Genomic DNA, 20,571 nt, shown 5'->3' on the forward strand with positions numbered 1-20,571 from the left:
TAGTAATTCAATATGCTCATTCCATCCATCCTCATCCATCCAACCAAACAAAAAAATTGATCATCTCATCCATCTAACCAAACACAAAACTGAATTACCATATTCCTGAAAATAAGGATGATCATATCCCATTCCACCTTGATAGTCACCAGAATTTGGACAATTGTCGCTAGAGATTAAACTGTGATTAAAGACCGAATCGAACAGGAAACAGGACAATCGGATAGAAGACTAGGCGGAATACGACTCGGATTCAGCCGATGGAGTCCGGATCGAATAAGAAATAGAGTACGATTAGACCTAGAATGTTACAGATAGATTTAGGAATAATCAGAGTCCGTGTAATTTAATTTTATGTATTAGCTAGAATTAGTTTGGATTTTTCCTTTATCTCTAAGAGAGTTAGAGTCCGATCGGGACTTGTGTGTTAGAGACATAATCTATCTAGTAGTTTGTTATTTCTTTTTATCTGTTAGGAGTTGTATGTCTTATCCAACACGGCCTAGCCTCCACCCGAGGGTATAAATATGTATGTCCCGGGTCATTGTTTTTCATCTACACATCAATTAGATCAACTATTTTTAGCGCATCGCCACCCTCTTTCCCGAGGTTTCAACTCCGGCGGAACTTGGCACCTGACGTGGGGTTGCATCATCTCGATCTCCGACGAAGGGGTAAGTCCTACGTTCCGCCGGGCCACGGTAATCGTTCGGCTAGATTAGAACTATCTCGGTTCAGTCTAATCTTCTAATCTAGTTGCACGATTGCAAGTTATCGTATCGGTTTCAACTTAGATCGCTTTCGTGTTTTGAGTTGATCTGGTCGACCACTTTGGACGATCTACGTGGGTTTGATATTTGCTTTTTGACATATTCAATCTACTACTGTCTCGGTTAGGTCCGATCTAGTAGATTAATTGCGTTTGTCAGATGGTTTATATCAGATCAATGTATTTTATTCATTGTTTTATCAAAGTACCAGCCGATAAGTTACCAGTCATCGACTCATTGGCTTGATAGCAATTTAGATCTGTTTAGTATCTATTCTGACATTGCTAGGTTTAATCTTGAACTATCTCGGTTGGGTCCGATCTTCTATGATTATTCTTAGCAATCTAGGCTAGGTATTTTATAGTTCTTGGTTCTTTGTCTGCCGTCTATAGCCGATGATTTTTGCCGATCTACATGCTTATCATATTTACATCAGTAGAGTAGCCGATTTCTTTACTGCATTAGTTCTATACCAATCTGCTTGATTTAGATTAGATCGACGGTTATTTATGTTGCATCGGCTTATGAGAATTACATGCAAGTTGAGTTTAGCCGATCGTAACACATGATTCCTTGTTTATTCCAAGTAATTCGTCGGTTTATTTATTAGCCTTATCGATCTTCATGTTTCCTATAATCATATCATGCTCAACTACATATTGTCTTGGTTAAGTCCAATCTCTGTATGTCTGGTTCGATCTGGTTAGAGGGGCTCGTCCAATCAACTAAGATTAATAAGTAACTTGGCGGATTACGTTGGTCTAATATTTAATTTAAATTTATTTCTATTTGAGTTTATAGCCGATCTAAGCTTTTTACAGCTGATTGCTCAGTCTATCGGCTAAGTGCTGCTGTGTCGACATCCGATCGGCTGGATATTTAGTCACCTATCGGCTCGGTAGCCGATCGGCTTGTTTTACTGCTTATCTTGTCAGTTGCAGGATCAAACTGGCTGGCACACCCGCGTATTTTAAGAATTTAGGTCCTGCACTGGAGCTGTCTAAGATTGACTCCTAGGCCTACGTGTGTGACTGTTTATTGTTATTTTTGGTATCAACAATAGTCAACCAAACGCACCCTTAATTGGTCCAGACCCATTTAATCTATTAAACTCCAAAGGCACACAAAAGTATTACACAATAATGAATTATAGTCGGGCATCGACAGTCGATGGAGTGGGGCATTAGCCGTTGGCTAGAGTAGGCATCAGTCGTCTACTAAAGTCGGGTGTCAAGCCAATGTGGATCTCAAGCGTCGTGTGGTGTCAGGGTTGGTTGAACCCGAGGTATCGGCTCTATCAGGCATTAGGGCCAGGCAAGCCACCGGGTTGGGCAAACATGAGGTATCGGCTCCGGGGATTGGGACCGAGCCATTGGACTAGTGCTAGGACTAGGGTAGGCATGCATGCATGCATGCAGTATGAGTATTTATGTACTAAGTTAATCCTTTTAATTCAACACAACATAATCGATGCCCAGATTATGCCTGATTCAATCATGGGTTAATGGGATTATGACTGAGTTAATGATATTAACTCTTCTCTTCCTAAAATCACAAGTTAATGATATTAACTCTTCTCTTCCTAAAATCACGTCCTCGGCTCTTTGTCTTAACTCCTTCCATGAGTATTGTGCTACTGCACATGCATACCTCTCCATCTCTAGCCCTGAGGACTTGCACACACAAGTTCTCTAGACGAGTAGGTCTTTGGAACTACGTTCATCACGAGTATCTGTAAGAGCATTTTCAACAAGTGGCTAATATGATTTCTAAAAATTAAATTTTGGTATTAAAGGGTAAAAAACACACTCCAACAGCCGCCTAAAACTACTCCCAAACTTTTAGCACCCCAAGCATCATTATTTTTGATCCAAATTTTGGCCTTCTCCTGGGTCACCAACTTTTGGGTCACTGTTGGAGATGAGAGTAATTCTTGGCTCTAATATTTTTTAATATTTTACTAATTCAGTATAATTGGGAGTCAATTTTTAGCTCACTGTTGGAGATGCTCTAAAGGTATCAAGTTTTTTAGGAGCGTGTTTTCTGCGTGACTACTCTTCTTAGCATCAACTACGTCGACTACTTCCTACGAACAACAACGATGATACAAACGACATGGGTGAAAATGGCAGCATCAGTGGTGCGGGAGGGAATAGTATCAAAAGCAGAGGGAATAATGACCACACTAGTGAATCACTTATTTATATGATGTTCATGATGCATTAGTTTCTTAGTGAAACTTCTGGATCAAATTATATCGAAAAGTGGCTAGATTTCCAACACGAAGGTCATCTCTCCGTCACTTCCTTCTCCATCTCATCTACTCCCTCCGTTTCATAATGTAAGACGTTTTAGTTATGCTTAGATTAATCTATTAACCAATGTATATTGTTTATATATATGTCTAGATTCATTGATAACTATATAAATTTAGGATACGCTAGAAAGTCTTACATTATGAAACGGAGGTAGTATTTACTTTCATATAAGATGCAATTGTTAAATTCAATTTTAAAATTTGATATCGTTGATACTAGAATTTAAGGATATGATACCAGCATGAAAAGAGAAACACAATCTACTATCTATTTCCATGTCTGTTGTTAATGCCTATGGATCAAGTAACCGACATATATCTTCTTATTTTCCCAATAGAACAATATAATACACCATAATGCATGCTTTTGATTAATGTACTTGTTTCACAGTATAAAACTTTTGAGCATTGTCAACATTCATATATATGCTAATGAAGTTAGACATATAAAAAACTACTACCTCCATTCAAAATGTGAGCATTTTCATATTGTTTGACACTATTAAAGTTAAATAGAAATAACTAATCTCCAAATGAATGTGTGCGGAAGGGTTGATGTGTGCTAAATGGGAAGAGTTTGGATCTCTAATATTGAATTCAATGCACTTTCAAGCAACGAGCATGTCCACGTGGTACAATGAGGATCGTCTTATTAAATTTCCACTGCACTAGCAACATATTATATCATAATTTGATGAATAATGTAATATGAAAAGACTATGAGTTTTTTTGTAAATATAATTAAAATACCTTCCAGAACCATCACAAGACCTCTTTCTCGCTCGACTACGTGGTTTCTCATATTATCTCTCTTTTCTATGTTGTAGTGTCTTCTCCCTTCCAAAAACAAATCCTCTTCCTTGCTCGAGCGCGACTTCTCATCTCTCGAGCGTGGGTTATCATCTTTTCTCCTTTTTTTTTCATATCACAGCTTCCCCTCCCTTCTCAAAAAAACACCGCTATTATTTTTATATACAAATCCTTTGTCACTCTCAGGAACCATATCTCTCGTGAGTGAATCACAGTTCAACGAGAATCAACAATTAGGTAGTCACGGTGAGAGAAAGACATATTTATAGCAGATACCTTCTTTCGATGAGACAACTAGCAGTGTGAATAGTATCAGAAATATTTTGGTACAAGATTTAAATGTAGGAATGTTTACAATTTGAAACATACGAAGTATTAGTGTAGTAAGCTACTACTATCTCCATTTCTCTAAAATATAAGCATTTTTAAAAGGTTTAACAGAGATTAAAGGTTGAAAACAAAATAAAGAATAAGAAATGAGAAGAATTTCAAATGAGAAATAATTGATGTGATAACTAAACTTTAAATTGTAACAGAAATACTTATAGTTTACTATAATATCTAAAATTTCATAAATAATCATACTTTAAGACGTGAGGAGAGGAGTACATCATATTTTTCAACAGGACTATAGTCACCATCGATGGGTACTAAACAAAAATTCGAAACACGTCATATTGGATGAGTGGAGTGTGAATGGAAAATAAGAAAGAGGCTTATCCATCTATCACAGGTGCCAGTAGCAAACATCATCATGGAGTTCATGGGTCTTGCCAACCTGTGACCAGCAAGTGGTTTGCTCTCTCTTTTTCTAACCCATCAACTGGTTTTCTCTCTCTCTTTTTCTACCACATCAAGCGGTTTTTTTTTTCTTTCTAGCCGGTAAAGAAAGACAAGCAGCTCAGCTCAGCCAAAGCTAGCTAGCTAAGCAAGCAGCCACTGCCACGGGAATCTAATTATCTCAATCCCAATAATAATAATAATATACTAATCAATCAAATCCTCGTCACGGGAAAAAAATAAAAAAAAAAGGAAAAAAGAAACTCGGGAGGTTCTTGCTCGCCGTCGTCTTTCCCCTCCCTCGCCGTCGCTCCCAAATCCCCCGCCCTACCGAAACCCTCGCGCTCCTCTCCGCCGCCGCCGCGCGCCTGCCTCCGGGGGGGCGCCGGTCCTTCGCCGGAGAGGCGGACGGTAACCTCCTCCTCCTGCTTTTGAGCCCTACCGCCGCGGCTTGGTTTCGGGCGGCGGCGATGAGGGAGCTGCGCCTCGCCGTCCTCATCATCGCGGCCTCGCTGCCGTCCTTCTCCGCGTCCGACCGTCAAGGTACTAGCGCCCTCTCCCCGTTCGCGCTGCGCGCGCGCCGCGCCGCCGGTTCGTCTGCTCCCAGCTTCTGTGTAGTGTGGTACACTGGTACTGTGGTTTCGTTCTGCGTGGTAGCCTTATCAAAAACGCCTTCGTGGAATTGGTACATGCTGTGACGCTGTGAGATCACATCTTGTGTTCCTGTGTTGATTTCCATCGCTACAGAGCTTTAGGTTACCCTCAATCGATAATTACATAGCGCATTTTGCGGCAGGGAATGCTCGTTTTCAGTTTGGTAGGCTGTAAGCCTATAACTGCAGATTTGGTCGAAACTAGCCGTAAATATGATTATAGATTTGTAGTGCTAGTTGTTTAGTCCAGAAGAGGGAGGGGGGGGGGGGGCAGAAGGCTCGAAACATGCTATTTACTTGGTTCATTGGCCAACGTGGGCCGGCCGTGCACCATCCTAAATGCTAGTATAAAGGTTTCACCAAAAGTGTTGTGGGTTTCAAAATGCTGCATATTCTGTGATATTAAGCAATCGCACAAGGTAAACATATGTTTTATCGAAACTTTACAATTGTCAAGGTTTTTTTTTATCTTGAAATGGCCATTTTTGTTTATATTAATAGCTTTACTACAACATTAATTATGTTACATGATTATTGATTTTTTTATTGACGCCTGACATATTGTACTCCTTGTATTTGTATCCCTAATTGCCCCCTACAAGCCAGTAACTTCCCTTATTTTCCCCTATGGAATCTGTCTTCCCTTATAGGCCACTTAAACTTAGTTTATGCCCCCTTATTTTGCGCCTCTTGTCACCCTTCTGTAACTGTTCTGTGAACTAGGGTGGAACATGCCGGAAATTTTGCCTTTCTTTCTCCTCAATCTCTCCATCGCTGTCCTATATCTCTTCGTAGGATAGCATTTTCCCCATCTTGTCTTCTGCTGGTGGGTACTGCAGCCAGGAGGTTAATGGACTGGAGAAGGGTGACAGAAGGCATTGAAGAAACACGAATCATCAAAGCTGTCCATTTCATGGAAATCCACCATCCCCAGCATTCGCCGAACTCACGACACCATGAGTCCATGACTATCCTTCTATGGGCTACTGCCTATGCGGAGCCCACGACAGCTCCTTCGCCCTACCTAGTCTTTCTCGAGCTCATGGCAGCCATAGCTGGTGCCACATGCAGATCTTGCCACTTCCCTGTCTTCACTGATCTCTTGATTTCCATGGCCCTCTTGCCGTAAATAAAATGTGATTTGCTGCAATTTACAGCAAGGGTTACTGAGAAGATTACATCATGGAAACCAGATCTATACGGCAACCATGGAATCTATTTGTTCTAAATTCCTAACCATCTTTCTCCTAATAGTGGAAATCAAGTAAGATGCAAGAGTCCTGATCGTTGTCTGATGGAGGAATCCAAAAGGGAGAGAGAAAGTGGGGAGTGAAAAGGAAGAGAATAAATGGAGATGAGTAAGGAGAAAGAAGAAGCTGGCATTCTGGCAATGGCCAGGATCAAGGGTACAACTGCCATATGAGCAAATACTGAGAATAATATTCAACTAACAGTATGACTCACTAACCTAATTTGACTGGAAGAAAAGGTGGAGTGAAGTGAAAGTTGACTACTAGTGGCAAATGAGGGAACCTAATTTCTGCAAGGGGGTAATGAGGTGGCTAACTTTCTGGGGCAAATAAAGAATTCTCTGTAGAGAGAACACATGCAACATGCTATCGTATTAGATCCTCCCAATCCTGCAAGCTTATTATAACCTGAAACTGTATTCCTCATTTTCCGAAGTGGTGAATCTTTTGTTGGCACTAACTTTGGTATAATCATGAGTCATTTAAATTAGTTGATGAACATAGAGTAACTTAATTTGAAGTTATCTATCCTCTGGTTCTCAAATACCTTTTGCATGTTTCACCAGGAGATGCCTTATATGATATGAAACAAAAACTGAATGTTACTGGCAATCAGCTTTCGGATTGGAACCAAAATCAGGTCAACCCTTGCACATGGAATTCTGTAATTTGTGACAGTAACAACAATGTTATTCAAGTGTAAGTTGGAGCTCATGCACCTTCTCATCTTATTCACTTTAATTTTGTGCTGATCTCCCCCATCCCCCCCCCCCCCCCTCCACTCCATGTCCTGTTTATTTCCCTTTTTGATAATGCTTTCCCACAGAACATTGGCTGCTCGTGGATTTGCTGGAGTTTTGTCACCAAGAATTGGAGAACTGAAATATTTGACAGTCCTGTGAGTACATTGCCCTATTATATAGATTAGAATAGTTGGGAATTCAATATATGGGTGTTTATTAAATGGTTTTTCTATGGGATAGTAGGAGAACTACTACCCATAATATATTAACAGTAAAATATTTTGTTAAGAGTATTCCTGTAATTTGAAAACTATAAGTAGATAGCATGAGTAATTCCAACAAGTTTGCGTTGACCCCAGAAATTGGAAAAATACTGGAACAAAATAATGTAAGTATGCATACTAAAAGTTAAAAAAATCAGGAAGTTCAAGCAGCAGTCTCTAGAAAATCTTGTAGCAGCTAAAAGGTTATACAGAACACACAAATTCTCAATGCAAATCCTATGGAGTTTTATTCTTTGGAATTGTTCCCCTGTGTTTCCATGTTGCTAGAGATTAACCATAGTTTCACCACAGGTCTCAGTCCAGCTGATTTTGTCAGCATAAAAGACCAATTTCTGCTCACCATAAAACCTTGTTAACTGTGACAAACACATTGTACCAATGTCACTACTACTAATTCTGGATTTTGGAAGGTGTTATGAGTATGTTTCTGCATCATAACAATTCTCTCCAACTATTATGAAATGCTGTAGTGTATGATCTTGCAGGTCATTGGCTAGTAACAGGATTTCCGGTGGCATACCAGAGCAATTTGGTAATCTTTCTAGTTTGGCAAGCTTAAATTTAGAAGACAACCTGTTGGTGGGAGAAATACCAGCTTCTCTTGGACAGCTTTCTAAGCTCCAGCTGTTGTAAGTATATCATTTCAACAATCTCCTCTTTTGGTGCATACAATTAAAATGATTCATCAACTTTCATGTTTCTTTCCTTTTTTTCACCTAACCAGGTTACTTAGTGATAATGATTTAAATGGATCAATTCCTGACAGTCTAGCAAAAATCTCAAGCTTGACTGACATGTAAGAGTATACATCTTGGCTAAGTATGGTCTCTTTTTATATTTCTGTCTCTGCTAACACTAGTTCATCTGCCATTTCTTGACAAACAACTTTCTTTTTATGGCAGCCGGCTGGCATACAATAATTTGTCTGGTCAGATACCTGGTCCACTGTTTCAAGTAGCACACTACAAGTATACCAAGACCTCTCTAATAAAATTTTAATCCAAGTTTTTAACCTGAGTGACTGATGAAGGTTCAATTTTCTTGAATAGCTTTTCTGGTAATCACTTAAATTGCGGGACAAACTTTCCCCACACTTGCTCAACCAACATGTCCTATCAGAGTAAGTTGTGTTGTGTCCTCATTTGTTTATTTATATATTTACTAATTCAGAGTTTGTCTTCTAGAAAAGATGATCACCCTATAATTCTATATTACTTAATCCCTCTAGAATTTCTCATGTTACAGGTGGGTCCCATAGCTCAAAAGTTGGCATTGTACTTGGAACGGTTGGAGGAGTAATAGGACTTCTCATTGTAGCTGCTCTCTTTCTATTCTGTAAAGGAAAGACGAAAAGCCATTTACGGGAAGTTTTTGTGGATGTAGCAGGTAATATTTTCATGCCCTTGTAGTTGATTTCTTTTTTATGTACATGTTTTAGTTAAGAGTTTTGTTTATGCTCTTTCATCGGTTTTTTTCTGGATGGGTTACTTCTTTGTGGATTTGTGGTTATGTTTATTAGTATCTGCATTAATTATTTCTCTTGCTAATGTCTCCTGATCACACATGGTAAATGATTTTCTGTAATTGCAATTCACAAACCAACCAAAGCAAGCAAATGCGCCTATTTTTTAAGCTCATTTCAATTATTAGCAGGTATTATCAACATGTGTGATTCAACGATTTATACCTTAGTTCTTTTTCTAATTAGAACATTGAAGCTGCATCTATTATTGAGTTAACCATACCAGTTTTTTGTTTGCTTGACAGTGCATTGAACAAAGTAATCTAAAAATTTGTGATCCACAGGTGAGGACGATCGACGAATTGCATTTGGCCAGCTTAAGAGATTTGCATGGCGAGAACTACAAATTGCGACTGATAATTTCAGTGAAAGAAATGTTCTCGGGCAGGGAGGTTTTGGGAAAGTTTACAAAGGTGTTCTTCCAGATGGCACTAAGATTGCTGTAAAACGATTGACTGATTATGAAAGTCCTGGTGGTGAGGCTGCCTTCCTGCGTGAGGTGGAGTTGATTAGTGTTGCAGTTCACCGCAATCTTCTAAGATTGATTGGTTTCTGCACAACACAAACAGAACGCCTCCTGGTGTATCCATTCATGCAGAATTTGAGTGTTGCGTACCGCTTGCGAGGTATCGATATCATACTTGTCCAGCACTAATGTCCTACTTACTGCCTTACGAGGTTTTCTCAACTGTGCTGCTATTCTTATTTGGAGTCCATGTGAACAGAATTGTCATTTGCTTAATATGCACATGGTGGGCATTCAGTGTTTCGCAGTTCAATATTTCAAATAAACCTTGAGTCACGTGATTGATTTGTATTTTCTAAAGACTTGAAAAATGTTAAAACTAATTTAGCCGTTTTAGGTATTTGATGTGAATTTCATTCCAAATTGTCTGTTGTGCTGAAAATGATGCAGATTTTAAACCTGGAGAACCTGTCTTAGACTGGCCACAAAGAAAACGGGTGGCTATTGGTACAGCACGTGGACTAGAGTATCTTCATGAACACTGCAACCCCAAGATCATACACCGTGATGTCAAAGCGGCAAACGTCTTGCTTGACGAGGATTTTGAGCCTGTTGTTGGTGATTTTGGGCTTGCGAAGCTAGTGGATGTGCAGAAGACATCTGTCACTACTCAAGTCCGTGGAACAATGGGTCACATAGCACCTGAATATCTATCCACAGGGAAGTCATCAGAGAGAACTGATGTTTTTGGTTATGGGATCATGCTTCTTGAGCTTGTGACTGGCCAGCGCGCCATTGACTTCTCACGCTTGGAGGAAGAAGATGATGTCCTATTGCTCGATCATGTAAACGTTATATTGCTTTTGTTCCAAAAGTAACCAATCTACTGTATTCGTTTGGAAATTTTGGAAACTGCTGCCATGCATTGTGCTTGTTAATTTGTTATCCTTTTACATCTTATGATGGGCACTGTAAAATGTAGGTAAAAAAGCTTCAAAGGGAAGGGCAGCTAGGCTCCATTGTGGACCGCAACCTCAACCAGAATTATGATGGCGAGGAGGTTGAGATGATGATCCAGATAGCATTGCTGTGCACACAGTCCTCACCTGAGGATCGTCCATCCATGTCAGAGGTGGTTCGGATGCTAGAAGGCGAGGGTCTGGCAGAGCGGTGGGAGGAGTGGCAGCAGGTGGAGGTGACAAGGAGGCAGGAGTACGAGCGGATGCAGCGTCGGTTTGACTGGGGAGAGGATTCTGTATACAATCAGGATGCAATAGAGTTGTCTGGAGGTAGATAACAAGAGCTGTGGCAACAAATATCAAAACGGCGTAAGCTGAATATGTTCTTTCCTGTAATGCATCTCTGTAGAGTAGATAACAGATAGCTGGGAATTGATACAACCCGGATGGATGATATAGATAGAAAAATAAAGCTGTATGCGTTTGGTTGGGCATGGCCGAGCCTGATCAGTTGTGTGATCCCCATGGATGTGTGCATTATTCTTCTCAAGTTGTAAGCTGTTTCTATATATGGTCTGCCCTTGTGCTTAGCCACCGTTTAGGTTTGAACGATTGCTTCAGGTCACATTTGAAATACAGAGTAATTGTACAAAAAGGTCATATGAATCAGTTTTATTCTCGTAGGAACCAGAGGATCAAGGAATCTGAAAGAGGCCTTAGTGCTAATTTGTGACCATTGAATTAGTGCTCATTTGTTCCACAATAATTGGAACAAGCCTCGTTGCGAGGATGAAACTTGGTTGGTTCCCCGAGGACCCATAACAGCCATAACATGAGGATCAATGATACAGTTATTTGTTTGTTTTGCCCTGAAAGCAGTAACCCTCAGTTTGTGGCATCTCCATTTGAATCGAAATGTGACAACCGGATGGATTATTATATAGATGGAAAAATAGAGCTGTATGATGCATTTCAGTGTTTGGTTGGGCATGGCTGAGCGCCTGAGCCTGAGGCCCTGAGCTGTTCTTGAGCTATGCTATGCTCCCAAAGTCCCAATGGATGTGCGTGTTATTCATCTCAACAGTTGCATGTGAATCTTCTGACTTTAGTTGAGTATAAAGTGAATGGTATATGGATAGGGTGTAAGTGGACAGTCCACTTATATACCAATCAACAGGGTTATCCCACGGGTTATATACTTAATTGATATATAAGTACATCTGTAAGCAACCCAACCCACTTAAACCCTTATTTATGGTGCCATGACTTAAAAGAACAATTTAGCCATCCGATTCACAACGACCGGATAGGTTGACTCACTATATTAGCGACATGCACCAAATTTTCATGCTATTTACATTCCACAATTTTGTAGAAAATAGTTTAAAACTCGGCCCCTGCAACCAAACCAGATGTATATAACTCACCACTTTAGACCATTAAATGAAGTTCAAACGATGACAATGACAATGAAATAAGAAAGGAAAATAACAAGCTTCTTATAAAGTTGACACTCAGATTTGACAGTAAAACGAATTTATAGCATACAGTAAACGGATTTGGAAACACCCGAGTTTTTCCTAAGAGGCAGGTCAGACTACTCATAGGGACTTTGTTAGACCAACGGCATAATACTGATCTGATAGGCATAAACCTAGCGGTTTAATTATTAATGTATTTAAATGTATGATTCTATTTCCTTAGGTGTGCACAAGATTTGCTAAACCTTAATTAACCCTAAGACCACATGGAAAAGTTTATATGGAGCTAAGCCCAACTCTTTTATGAAGGTCTAAGGCCGATTCCATAAGACCCAAGGCTCTAGGTGATTCACCGACATGTTGGTGGATCAGACCAAAAAAGTCATTAACATGATTTTTTTCCTAATTTCATTAGGAACACCTTCAATGTTATATTTAAGGCGGGTCATTAGGCCATGTAGATATACATAGTGTTGAATAAATGGGCTAGGCCCAATTAAGTTCAATTAAAATCTCATTAGTCCACAATAAATGGTAGAGACAATAATACCACATTGAAGATTTAAATTGGAGCATCTCAACTTAAATAGGGAGTTATTGGGGACTCCTTGTTGACCGGTTGAGATGGAGGGAAGACTGCCACGCGCGCGCGTCGAGCCAAGCCAGTCGGCCAGGCCGTGGGTGTGGCGTGGCGGGGTGGCCGGCCACCCCGCCGCTGCCCTTTTTCCATGATTACCTCTACGGTAACTCTTGTGCTGAGTACCTGCACGGGTAGACGGGTGATAAGATTTTTGGGTAGGCGGGTGGTGAGGTTTTTGGGGAGTACATTCGCACGACTGCCCTCTACTTTGTTCGCAACTTCGTCATGTCAACCAGTGGAGGTGCGCACGAAGGAGGCGGTGCACATGGTGATGGCGGCAACGGTGGCGCTCATAGGAACTGCACCAACTGAGCCAGTTCTGCCTCAAACACCAGCGGAGGGCCATTCTCAAGGTATACCTCATTCTCGTTCATTACTTACATTTTGTTGTTAGAAATAATTTCATTGCTATATGATCATGAAATGTATGTTTATGCTTATTATATATTCATTAGTTTATTCCCTAAGATTGCTATGCATGTTGTCTTACTATTTTGGATTAAAATATGTCGAATTGTGAACATATTTACTACACATAGTGGGTTTCTAACATTGCTCTTATTGAAAAGAAAGGTAGTAGTAAGATAAGAGTTTGCATTGACTTTAGATATTTAAATAGAGCAACTTTTAAAGATGAGCATCCTATGTTTATAGTCAACATGTTGATCAATGATACTTCAAGACATGTCATGGTTTTGTGAGCTTGTATAAATGGGTCATTAGACTTTTGGGTTGAAAAATGGTAGCTCTTCATGTCATTAACACATGTTGATCAATGATGCTTCAAGACATTTGATGATTTGCTTGGAGTTATCTTAGAAACTCACATTGATGATATGGTTATCGAATCGGATGGCATGGACAATTGCTTAATTCACTTAGTTAGTCTTTGAAAGGATATGCTGCTATGGTTTGAAGATAAATTCACTTAAGTGTGCTTTTGGTGTGTCAGCATGGATAGCCACTTTGCCTTTTGTTTTGGAGGTGCATATAGGTTGTTGTTGGGTTGGTGTTTGTACTTCATTTTGCATCAATGTGACGAGGAAAAGTTTCTGCCTCTGTCCCAAAAAGAAAAAAAAGAAGATAAATTTTTCTTTATTTATCTGGTCTTATAATATGAATTTGTTCAGGTCTAGTCTTTTAAATGACAAATCTGTTTATGGAAGTTAATTTATTGCTCTTTATTTTGTCATAGATAGGAGATTCATATATGACTATTTTATGGTGTGTGGCCATTGTTAAATGGAGACAGTAGTAAGATCTGTAATTCACTAGTTATCGTTCTCATTCATCCAATTACTTCTATACTCCTATAAATTTTGCAGATTAAGCACCAACAAAGTCATTTGTTTCCTTTTTTGAATACCAAAAATGTCTTCAACCATTCTTCCTGGAATTGTTCAAAATTCCAAAGGTGAAAAAACATAGTACTTTTTGAAAGATGCCAGCCAATCAAGTCACCGATTCGTCGACTCCCCATGTGAAAATCCAACGCTCAAGAATCACTTAGGAGCATGGTTGTTAAGGTGTAAGGAGAGGCGACGCCTTAGACAGTCAAAAACTATTAAGGTGACAAACAAAATAAACTAATATGGTACTACCTCCCTTTCATAATATACGATTTTATAGCCTTTGCTAGATTCATATGGATGTTAATAAATCTAGACATATATACAAACAATATACATTGATAAATAGATAAATCTAGACATAGCTAAAAACATCTTACAATATGAAACAGAGTGAGTAGCAAATTAACAATAGATGATTTAAACCAAAAATTTTGACAAGCTTAAACATCTAGCCGATAGATCACCAAAATGAATTATTGGCTAAAGCTCCAATAAGACGGTTCATACATGCACACGAGTTTATCTAACCTATCATTTATGAATAAACATATTTGATCGGACTAAACCTAGACATAATTAAGCTTGTTGTAACCACAAATCAAAACGAAGCTGATAACATGTATGACCCATGATTGGAAAACTGCAACTATTCTAAACATGCATGGCAATTTATATATTAATAGAACACGAAGAAAAACAATTGCAAAGATTATTTAGAATATCGAACTTAACTAATAAAGTCCTATCTAATCTAGCCGATGGGTTGACAAAACTGACTTAAATCAATGTACCCTTACTCCGACGACCTGCTCCGTCAAAAGGGTGTGTGGTGAAGCATCGAGTTTTGTATTGATCTCAATCTATTTTTGTTGGACCGAGGGTGTACATATTTATACGCCCGCTTCTGGGCTAACCTTATTGAATACATGGTAGAGTCTATCCTTAATTGCAAGTATCCATACAGATTCGACATGCGTTATCATATATTATCTATTCTACCATACAGACTCTTGTAGCTGATCTCCTCTTGGACTTTATCCTTCCCTGGCGTTGTTCCAAGTTTGATGGCCCAAGTACACATTTGTAGCTATATTTCTAGAAGAGATTTAATTAGTGAGGTGAATAGATTGACTTATCACTGACGTATTGTCTCTTGAGTGTGTATCAAATATTGTGGAATATCCTTCTAAATCACAGCTCACATTGCTAGTTGCAACCTTCGGAATCACAATGATGTGTTAAGTAGTAGACTAATGAATAAAGTTGTAACCTTTATTAGTGCTGGTAAGGAATGGAATCACCACCAAATGTCATATACTTGTGGTGTTTTATTTTTCTATATGGTGATACAAGCAGTTAGTTACATTACTCCGAAGTCTCACTTTCGGACTCATTTGAGAATCCTGGGTAGGATTGTTGTTGAGATCTAGGAGTGAAGGCACCATGCTCTTCTCCCCTGTTGTTCTTGAGGCTTCTGGCTTGCTCCCTTGAGATGAGATACACATTAGCAATCACATCGACTGGCAAGGAAAGAAATACCGAGTTTTTTCCTACAAGCTGGCTCACGAAGGCATTAGCATTTGTCTTGATTGCAATATATTGGAATCCTTCACGTTGTGCTTTCTTCAAGACAACATAGTGTTGTGGAATGATCAAGAGTTGTCCTGGGCGAAGTTCATCATCGAACATTGTCTTGCCAAAGTTACTAACAACCTGAACACGACCACGTCCTTGAGTGGTATAGACCAAACTATGAGCATTAACATTCCAGAATGGTGAGAGAATAACATTCTGTATAAAGGAGTAGAAAGTAATGTTATATATGCCATAAATCAAAGAATTTTCACCAAAATAATTAAAGAAAAGACATGTTCCTATCAAAAATACCTGATACAAATTTACTCTTGTAGCACTCATTTGGACGAGGTTAAGGATGGGGAACTTCTGGCTATTGAGACTTGTAGTCCTTCTAGCACGTGGGTTGTATGTATCAGCACGACTAAGGTTTTCAATGTTCATCCTCGTCTTGATTGTGCAGAAGTTCTCGTCCAATCCATTCCACCAGGAAGATGTCTGTTGTTGTTCACTATACTGAACTTCTTGGTATTGAGCTTGTGTCTGTTCTTGTTGTGTCAAAGTGGGTTTCAAAAATTGAAGGCCATTCTTTACATGTATAATCTCTCCACGTTGATCATTTTGGCTCTGTAACCTCTTTGTTGTTACTGTACTGATGCCTAGAGCCTCACTTAGTATCTCAACACCGAATCCGCTAAATATGTTTTGCCTAGAGTGTTGCTCAACTGAGCTACCATACACTTGTTGTCGTTGAGCTCTAATGTTGTTACCACCTAATAAGAACTCCTGAGTTTGTCAATAAAAAAACATAATGGTTAATAGTATGAATTACAACATAAATCACAAATTAAGCACAACTTCAATTGAAATAATTGTTAAAAAGTTACCCTTTGCCTTGGTTCAAGCTAATTAGCACTGTTTTTTACATCATAAACATATACTGCAACAACAGGTGCATCACCATCGTTGTAGAACCAATGTGCAACACCAGCCGGGAGCGCAACAATATCTCCTTGCCTAAATTGATGGATTTTTGGTGCTCATCTGTGAACTTTTGGATCTGACTTTGTTCTTGAGGCAAAAATTGTTGGAATTGTTGCTGGTAAGTAGCAGGGCAACCGGTAAAGGTCAAACCGATAGAGCCTCTCCCTGAAAATAGTAGTGTTCACATCAGGTGCACAAAACATAAAAACATATTCATTTGGCCATGAAGATCATAATGGACGGTGTTTTGTATTATATTTATCATTATACAAACCTTGGATAATGTAGACCAAGCCAGGAGCATTGTTGTATCGAGGTACTACAAGGCCTTGAGGCTGAATGACACGTCAGATGACAAAAGTACCTGTGCACTGGAACAATTCATTCTTCTTGTCAAAGTACTCAGTCACCCCAGCTTCTGACCTCACTTTCCGAAGAGGCTCAAATGCCTGTAATCTATCGAATCTACACTCTCTTGAACTTCCTTGCCGAGGGTTGTGCCATGGGTTTGTACTTGGATTAAATATTTGGGCCATAGAACCATGACATAAGAGAAGAACACAAAAATATATAGAAAACCGAGAGAAAACAGTAGTTGCCATAGCTATTTTTAGATGGTAATGAAAACTTAAGCTAATTGATGTGAGTTCAAGGACAGACCAGTCCAGTTTATATAGCAAAGAAAATAATCTTAGAACACGTAATGATAGAGTTTGTTGCATGTAATGACAACACCTACCTTGTAGTATCAAAATAATACAAAAGCATGACAACTTTGCAAGATCAAGCTATACATATCATGACTCAGCAATGACACATATCGTGTGCTTTTGGAGCAATACAAATAGAACTTGTTAATAAATGTATATCAATACTCTTGATGTGGGCCTTTTCCCTTTGTCAGTGTATTTGCTTTTGTGCCATAAAGTTTATGTACTAGATAAGTTTAGCCTAACTTTAAAATAACAAACTTGTAAGTGTGTTGTCAATTTTGCGTGGCATGCTATACTTGATATGGTAGGTGATCCTTCAGAGTAACAAAATTGTAGGTTTATTATCATCTTTATATCACACACGTCACCTTATAAGTTGTCAGGTAAATAAGTTTTTTTATATTTTAATAGCTTTACAACTTGGTTATGAATTGCCAAAAGTGTTTTCTCTCTCTCTATATATATATAATGATATGTCTATCCATATCTTAATATGTCTCTTTGCCTTGTTAGTATATTTGTTTTTGTACCATAAAGTTCCTAATGGTTATATGCTTAGCCTAACTTTAAAGTAATAAACTTGTAATTATGTTGTTTTTTATGTGGCATACTACACTTGATAAGTTGGACGTTCATTGAAAATAACTTATCTTTATGTTTGGTGTCATCTTTTTTACATTGCACGTCATGCTTGATATGTTACCTGATCTTTTGAATAACAAACATGCAATTTTTTTTATTTTTGTGTGGCATATTCCGTCTTACACCCTATTAAAATAAACCAGTCAATGAAACATATTGGTGTGAATAGTTTTCCCATGTAACTAGACTTTTTGGAAAAAAATTACAAACTATATAATTTGCATGTGAAATGAACTCAAATGATTTTAACTATTTTGGAACAACTCATTTGATTAATTTTACATGGAACAATTTTGTTATCTTTACATGATGTTGTTTGATTGAGATTATATTCCATGCATGCCATGGGAAACAAAAAAATATATTATCCGGATCTGTCTTTCTCAACTATACTAGATTTGGCCCACTCCTTATTCATAGCTAGTTATGCCTTCTATGAGGGTACCCAGTATCCATATATTTCACAGTAGACCTCGAGTGCTTCACAATCGAGTTGCAGTCTTTCTCGTGGTTCATGACCAATGCCAAGTGCTCCAACTCTCTTGGTTGTTGTTTCTAGGTGCTCTCGTTCTTCTTGATATCTTGCAAAGAGGTTGTGGAGGGCTTTGTTGATAAAATCCTAGGAGTAACCCTGACTCATGCTTAGATGAAAAATAACTAAACATAGAGTCAATGTAGTCGATGAGGTTGTATTGAAACGTAGTGGGGATCGGTATCCATATATTCCACACTACCATATATCTACATGTCGATGAAGTCGATAAGGTTGTATGGGATTGATCCCATCGAGTGCGCTCTTGGAGTCTTGGTGTGAATTAGATTGTGTATCTCTTATTGCCCCTTAGGGCCTGTTGGCTTGGATTCCCTTGTGTTTCCCCTGTTGACGTCAAAATGTGATCCGATGACGTGTCACACATGAAGGCCTAGGAGTCACTTCTTAGAACGCTCCAGTGCAAGACCTAAATTCTTAGAAGGTGCATGGGCGTGCCAGTCAGTTCGATCCTGCAACTGATAAGATATAAACAATAAAGCAAGCTGATCGGCTATCGAGCCGATATGTAACAAAAAATCCAACCGATCGGATGTTGATGTTGTAGAATTTAGCCGATAGGCTAATCGATCGGATGTTGAAGGCTTGGATCGGCTGAGAATCCGATACATAAACTCAAGTAGTTAAATAAACAATGAATCCTTTGCTACGATCGGCTAAAACCAACTTGCATGTGATCCTCTTAAGCCGATGCAACACAAAGTAATTACCGATCAAAGTAAATCCAGCCGATTGGTATAAAAATAATGCAGTAAGGCAATCGACTACTCTATTGATGTAAATATGATAAGCATGTAGATCGGCAAAGATCATCGGCTATAAATGATTGACAAACAACCAAGATCTATAAAATATCTAGCCCATATTGCTAAGAATAATCATAGAAGATCGGACCAAATCGAGACAATTCAAGATTACACATAGCAATGGCAGGATATAAACTAAACATATCTAGATTGCTATCAAGTCCATGAGCCGATGACTGATAACTTATCGGCTGGTACTCCGATAAAACAATGAGCAAAATACATTGATCTGATATAAACCATATATCTGATAAACACAATCTACTAGATCGGACCAAACCGAGACAGTATTAGATTGAATATGTCAAATAGCAAATATCAAACCAACGTAGATCACCCAAAGTGGTCAACCAGATCAACTCAAGACACGAAAGTGATTTAAGCTGAAACTGATACAATAACTAGCAATCGCACAACCAAATTAGGAGATCGGACCGAACCGAGACAATTCTAATCTAGCCGATATGATTACCGTGGTCGGCGGAACATAGGACTTACCCCTCTGCCGGAGATCGAGACGATGCAATCCCGCGTCAGGTGCCAAGTTCCGCTAGTGTTGAAACCTCGATGAAGAGGACGTCGATGCGCCGAAAGTAGTTGATCTATATTATGATGTAGATGATTTACAATAACCATGGGCATACATATTTATACTCTCGGGTGGATATTAGTCCATGTCAGACATGGCCCATGATTCCTAATAGATAAAAGGAAATAACAACTCCTATATGGACTCTATCTCTAATTCCTACCAGATAAAAACACACAAGTCCTGATCAGACTCTAACTCTCTTAGAGACAAAACTAACCCTAATTAATATATAAAATTAAATTACACGGACTCCATCTATTCCCGAATCTATCTGCATGATTTTCAGGCGCAATTAGACTCCTTTTTTCCATCCGAGTCAAACTCCATCGGCTATATCCGAGTCATACTCCAATTGCTTCCTGTCCGATTGCCCTGTTTCCCGTCTGATTCGGTCATTAATCTCGTTTTAGTCTCCAACGGTAATTTTTCAAATTTTGGCGTTAACACCCCCTCAGGGATGAATTGTATTTGTACCCACAGTTTCCCTTTTTCTAAGTAGAACTAGAGAGACAAGTATGGGTAGTATATATAGAGCAATCGTGGTACAAATCGAGTAGAATTCTTAGGAGTTGTTGAGCAAAATGGCCGGATAGGAAGAATCGTATACGGATCAAAGTACACATGTGTCCTTATCCAAGAACAATTCCTTTTCTCTGCCATATAGATTAGGTATGTGGTAGTA

General features: G+C 38.9%; 1 protein-coding gene and 1 pseudogene across 1 annotated transcript; one reads left to right on the forward strand and one right to left on the reverse strand.

Moving 5' to 3' along the window:
- Positions 1–4,798: 4,798 nt before the first annotated feature.
- Positions 4,799–11,048, forward strand: LOC102702818 (LRR receptor kinase SERK2). The gene is made up of 11 exons (XM_006647106.3): positions 4,799–5,220; positions 7,147–7,279; positions 7,407–7,478; positions 8,093–8,236; positions 8,332–8,403; positions 8,510–8,575; positions 8,657–8,727; positions 8,853–8,993; positions 9,414–9,755; positions 10,046–10,440; positions 10,578–11,048. Exons 1-11 carry the CDS (start codon positions 5,148–5,150, stop codon positions 10,890–10,892), a joined length of 1,824 nt encoding a protein of 607 aa, XP_006647169.1. The 5' UTR covers positions 4,799–5,147; the 3' UTR covers positions 10,893–11,048.
- Positions 11,049–15,287: 4,239 nt separating this feature from the next.
- Positions 15,288–17,188, reverse strand: LOC102703095 (annotated as a pseudogene).
- Positions 17,189–20,571: the final 3,383 nt, after the last annotated feature.

Source organism: Oryza brachyantha, chromosome 2, assembly GCF_000231095.2.
Source record: "Oryza brachyantha chromosome 2, ObraRS2, whole genome shotgun sequence".
Classification (NCBI taxonomy): Eukaryota; Viridiplantae; Streptophyta; class Magnoliopsida; order Poales; family Poaceae; genus Oryza; species Oryza brachyantha.